Here is a 5,779-nt window from a genome sequence, read left to right as displayed (position 1 = left end):
GAAAAAAAGAAGCTTTTCGAAGTGTGTATATATTTAAGCAATAATTCAAATTCTAGTGACACGAAAAAGAAAAAAAAAAATTATTTTATTTTATTTTACTTTTATTTATTACTTTTATTACGTCATTTATTTTAATAATTATAAAACTTAATGAATTTAACGCTTTTTTTTCTTTTATTCGAAAGTAATTAAAAATAATAATAATAATAATAATAATAATAATAATGATAATAATAATAATGACGACGTTATTTCAATGCATTGATGTTATTATTACTATTATTATTATTACTAAACATTCGCAGATTAAAATAAAAAATTTTAATGAATAAATTTTTTTCATCACACTCGACTAATAATAATAATAATAAATTTAAAAAAAAAAAACACGCAAACGCACGCACGCACGCATTATAAAATTTAATTTTTATATAAATTTAATGATATTTAAATATGTAAAAAAAAAAAAAAAACGATCGACCTCAGGACCGAATTTAAGATTTTTACTTAAAATGATAATTATTCTTAATATAAAAACAAATCACGTAAAAAAAAAAATTGTTTGAACTCGTTATTCTTAATACGTGCCTGTTTTCTCTTCCTTAAATACATCAAACAAAAAAAAGCGAAAGAATTACACTTTAAATCATTTTTTTTTTTTTTTCAATAAATTTATGTATTATTTACATAACTTATGCGTTTCTTTTTCCTACGTACATGCATAGAGAAAAAAAAACAAGTCATAGAGAAACGACGGCGACGATGATGATGATGATGATAATAAGTAACAAAAATTCACGACACGAAACAGAAAAAAAAAACGAAATTTTCAAGGTCTTTTATACCGCGAAAACTTTGCCAAAATGATGATGATAATTTTTTGTAAATAAACTTTTTTTACACTTGAAGAGTCTGAATTATTTTTTAAACAATACTTTTGATGATGACGAGAGAGAGAGAGAGAGAAATGATTACCAGTTTTGCAAGGTTTTGAAAAAAAAAAAAAAAAAATTGAAATACGGTCGCGAAATGTGGGAAATACTCGACTAAGACGAAGACAAACCCAGATTTGACAAGAGAAAAGAACTTTGAACCGAACACACGAGACACGTCTAGTACTCTCTCAAATATAAAAAAAAAAAAACGAGGATGTTGAAATAGCAGAAGGAACAACAACAACAACAACGCACACACACAAACACAACCATAGAAACCTGTTTATCTATTCACAATAAGAAAAGAAAACAATAATTGCACGTGAATTACAAGTTCAGGTTTTTTTTTTTTTAGTAGTTGTAAGTATGGACGTGTGCGGTAAGGCACACTCCTTTTCTGTACCGGTAAATATTGTAAACAAGTTTTCTTCTTCTTCATCTTCTTCTTCTTTTTCATTCATGAAATTTAAACTCAATGAAATTTTTTGTTTTTTTTTTTTTTTTCCGTGTTTACGATCGTCATTTGTGCCACGACCGCATCACATTTCGTCATTGAATGCCATCATCACCGTCGTCGTGACTTATTTTTTTTGTATTATTTCTACTCGTAAAAGAAGAAAAAGAAAATTCGCATTAAATGATTTTATAAACCCCCCTGCCCACTTCTTAACCCTTCAGTCGTGTGATAGCACTGTTTAATAATAATAATTATTAATAAAATCAACCAAGGGGAAAATTTGTTCAAGGAGGGCAAGAGAGTTTAAGGGCCTTACAAAATTTTTCGGTCAAAATAATAATAATGATAATAATTTTTATCATACTAATAACCCGTAAAGATGGCCGATCGATAAAAAAAATCGATAAATTTTTTTTACATTTACATGTATTAATAAACGATGCGATAAATTTTGAGGAAAACGTCAGAATTATTATTATTATTTTCATTTTTATAATATTTAACCGTGAAAAATTTTTTTCTTCTGCTTTTTTTTATTTTTCCTTTCTCTTTTTCCGTAAAAAAAAAATGAAAAGAGAAAAACTTTTTAAAAAGTGTTTAAACCCGTCGGGCATCGATGGTAAATTAATAATAATAATTATTATTATTATTTGCGTAAAAAAAAATGAGCGGTTTATTTTTTTTTGTTTTTTAATTGCATTTATTCGGTTCCTCGATTCGAATCACTAATTCCACGACAACTTTTTAAAAGATTTATTTTTTATGTGTCTCTATTTCGTACCTGGAAAAAAAATTAATTCGCTTTTTTTTTTAAACTTTAATATAAATTTATATTAATCGATCGATTTCATCCTCCCCTTTTTTTATTTCGCCCCTCCCCCCCTCGTTAAAATGGGGAGGGGGGCGTAATGCGGAATTTTCCGGTTGATTGGGTGAATACGCGCACGTTTTACGCCGCGAAAACACGATTTTGTTCATTCGTACGTAAAATTTCTACGTCACGTTTATATTAACGTCATCGTTTTATTTATTTAAAAAAAAATTATTATTATTATTATTTAAAGTTTATTATTAAAATAAAAATTTATTTCGTTTCTTTACATACTCTCAAACGGTTTACGCACGCGCACTCGCGCACTCACGCATTTACTTTATAAATTCATTGACCTCGCAAACATCGATGCTGTTTTTTTTTTTTTTTTTAATTATAAAAGAAATTATTAAATATGACATTAATATCTTCCTCTCCTCCCCCTCCCCTTCCTTCCCTCCGAAGAACAATAAATACGACCATGTTATTATTATTATTATTTTTTTGTAAGCGGAATCCTTTTTTCCGAGAAAAAAAAGAAAATTAATTTAATATTCGTTTAAATATTAATTAGAATGGCGGACCACGGACCCCCCACCACCACCGTTCCATGATTATAATTTTGTTTTTACCATATTTGGTAATTGTTTAACATTTTTTAACGGGTATCAAATTTTTCGTTTTAATTACATTGGGGGAAAACATTTAAAATAATGATGATAATAATTTTGCAAACAGATTGTGAGTAGACGTCGATGTGGTTGTCAAGTTTATTTTAAATCGTGTAACGGTTTCGGGTTTTCCCGCCATTTCCGACTATGAATTATTTCCGGTTTTACTCTTTCTTACTCTTTCCAGTACTCGCTTTATTTGTTTGTTTTTTCCAAGCGTTAATACGTTTACTTTTTTCTTTTTGTTTAAATTCCCATTCGAATTTTTGTGTGATAATGATGTCGTCTCGTTTACCGATCGTTTAGAATCGTGGTCAGAACGTGGTACTATCATTCCTCGTTTAATCCTTCCGTTGCCTAAATACACGACACATATTCCAGCGGAGATATTTTCATCGAAAATCTTCTATTATTATTATTATTATTTCCGGAATGCGAATTTTCTCGCATAGTAAATCATGATGAAATTTTTCACAGATTTTTTAAATCAAAATTTTTGTTCAGAATTTTCCCTCCGGTTTAATTTCTTTCCTCCCCCCTTCCCTCCACTCCTATAAACGTATTATAATAATAATAATAATAATAATAATAATAATAATAATAATGATAACAATGATATTCAACGTTTATTTGCGATGTGATATACGTCACATTCGAAAGTATAATAACTTTGGAAAATTTCATTGCTTCGTCACCATCGCCATCGCCATCGCCATCATCATCATCATCATTATCATCATCATCATTATCACGATTGTAATTAAAATTACTTTTAGAGAGCAAGAAAGCATAAAGTTCCTTATTTCAACCCACGGTTCAAACTAATTATTTATTTAATTTAATTCTTAAGTAATAAACTAAAATAAAAACGAGGAACGGGTAATAAAATATGTGTTTGTGCTATGACGTAATCAAAGTAATAAAAAAAAAAACATTTATGTACGTATGTGTAACGTTGAAAAAAGAACGGAGAAAGAGAGAGAGAGAGGGGGGAGGGTGAAGGGTGGTTGAAATCTATTAAATCTTACAAATAATAATAATAATAAATTTTTTTTAACACGTAACATAAAACAAACAACAAAACGTTTCCGTTTGTTACGATTGCAACAAATTTTTTTTTTTTTTTTGTGTGTAACGAATAATAATAATAATAATAATAATAATAATAATAATAATAATAATAATAATAATAATAATAATAATAATAATAATAATTATAATAATAATAATGATTTCAGTATAAATATAAATAATATCCGTTAAAATTTTTTTTTAATCGCGTATTATCGAGTGATATCAAAAAAAAAAAAAAAACGTTAAGGTATCATTCAGGTTCCAAGTAATTTTTTTTTTAACATTACACGATATTTGATTGTCTGTTGGTTGTCTGTGTTTGTTGTATAAATTTGACAAGTAATTTTTTTTTTTTTTACCATCGATCAATGTCATTTTAAAGCACATGTAAAAAAAAAATTTAACGTGTACCTTGACTCGATCGGGTTGTTGAATTATACGAAATGAGAAATGTATTATTCCAACACGTGTTTATTATTATTATTATTATTATTATTATTATTATTATTATTACTAAATTAGGTTTATTATGGATTGAATGGATTGGAATTTTTGGCACGACGAAAAAGTTGTAAAAAAAAAAATTGAAATTATTCTTCTAATTTTTTTCTTTTTTTTGTCTGTTACTCGTTTTTAGGTAGAAAGAAAAGGAAGAAGAAGAAAAAGCGATCGGAAAAGAACTGAAAAAGAAAAAAGAGAAAAAAAGAAAAGAGATTTGTGTCGTTGTTGGACATGATTGAAAGAGAAATAAACATGGAAGACGTGAAGAAGAAGATGATAAAAATAGAAAACGTTGATCTCCAAACACGTCACCTCGTTGACGATTTACCGAGTCCGTCAGCATCTCCGCCACCTCCGACAGCATCACCGGTTTTAACCGCGGGTTCTCCGGGAAATTCTCCAGACGATCAAAACACTCCCGTCATGCTCACGACCATGCAACCCGTTCCTCTTAACATAATGGACATACCGAAAGATTACATGACGAATGCGTACGTTGACGACGGTAGTAGTAGCAGACACCACCAGGAATTTATTTATCAAGTAGATGGTAAAAATGTTGAAATCGTTCGTCAAGATGATTTGCCTCCGGGTACCGTATCCGTTGTCGTACAGCAACCTGGAGGACTGTTGCCGGCATACCAAACTCCTGGAACAACCGTGCTCGTACTCTCGGAGCTTGTTGAGGACATTGCGCCTGTTAGGTAAGTTAAGAACTTAAGGACTTTTGATCTTATAACAATAATTTTAAATAATGAAACATGAGAAAACATCTTCTCTTCTCACCCGTGTCAGGCACCCGTAATATGCAAATTTAATTAGGTACGAAGGTCACGCAATAAATTCATAAAATGTTGACTCCAGTCGTGCCAACGTTTTGTTCCTCTTTTTTTTTCCCCTTCAAATAGAAAAACAATGGAAAATCTAGAAAAAAATATTATCATTATTATTATCACATGATGTTGTTTGTTTCTTTTGATATTTAAATTTTTTTTTTTCCTCTCTTTCGCGATTAACGAAAAAGAGGAAAAAAAAACCCTGGAAAAACCGATTATATTAATAATAATAATGATTAAATTATATATTTTTCTTCCGTCCCACGTCGTTGAAATCGCCATTTTTTTTTTTTTTTTTAAATTTAATCGATAAATCAATAATTTTTAATCTTTTAAAATTTTTAAAATCTTTACAATCGATACGAATTTTTTTGTTTTTTCGACATTGTTGCCATCTTAAATTTTTTTTTTTACGAATCGAACGCACGCGCGTTAAAATAATATTTCATACGTGAAAATCGTGATCGTATCGATTGATTTATTTTTTTAAATAA

The 5,779-nt window shown here is 28.8% G+C and overlaps 1 protein-coding gene across 1 annotated transcript; it reads left to right on the top strand.

Annotated features, from left to right (window-relative positions):
- Window positions 1–4,722: 4,722 nt before the first annotated feature.
- Window positions 4,723–5,299, top strand: Phum_PHUM416520 (uncharacterized protein; the record flags this gene model as incomplete). Its single annotated transcript, XM_002428975.1, has 2 exons — window positions 4,723–5,153; window positions 5,272–5,299. 2 exons carry the CDS (start codon window positions 4,723–4,725, stop codon window positions 5,297–5,299), a joined length of 459 nt encoding a protein of 152 aa, XP_002429020.1.
- Window positions 5,300–5,779: the final 480 nt, after the last annotated feature.

Source organism: Pediculus humanus, genomic scaffold, assembly GCF_000006295.1.
Source record: "Pediculus humanus corporis 1103172108183 genomic scaffold, whole genome shotgun sequence".
Lineage (NCBI taxonomy): Eukaryota > Metazoa > Arthropoda > Insecta > Psocodea > Pediculidae > Pediculus > Pediculus humanus.
Note: the sequence above shows the minus strand (reverse complement) of the source record. Positions and strands in the feature narration are given on the sequence as shown.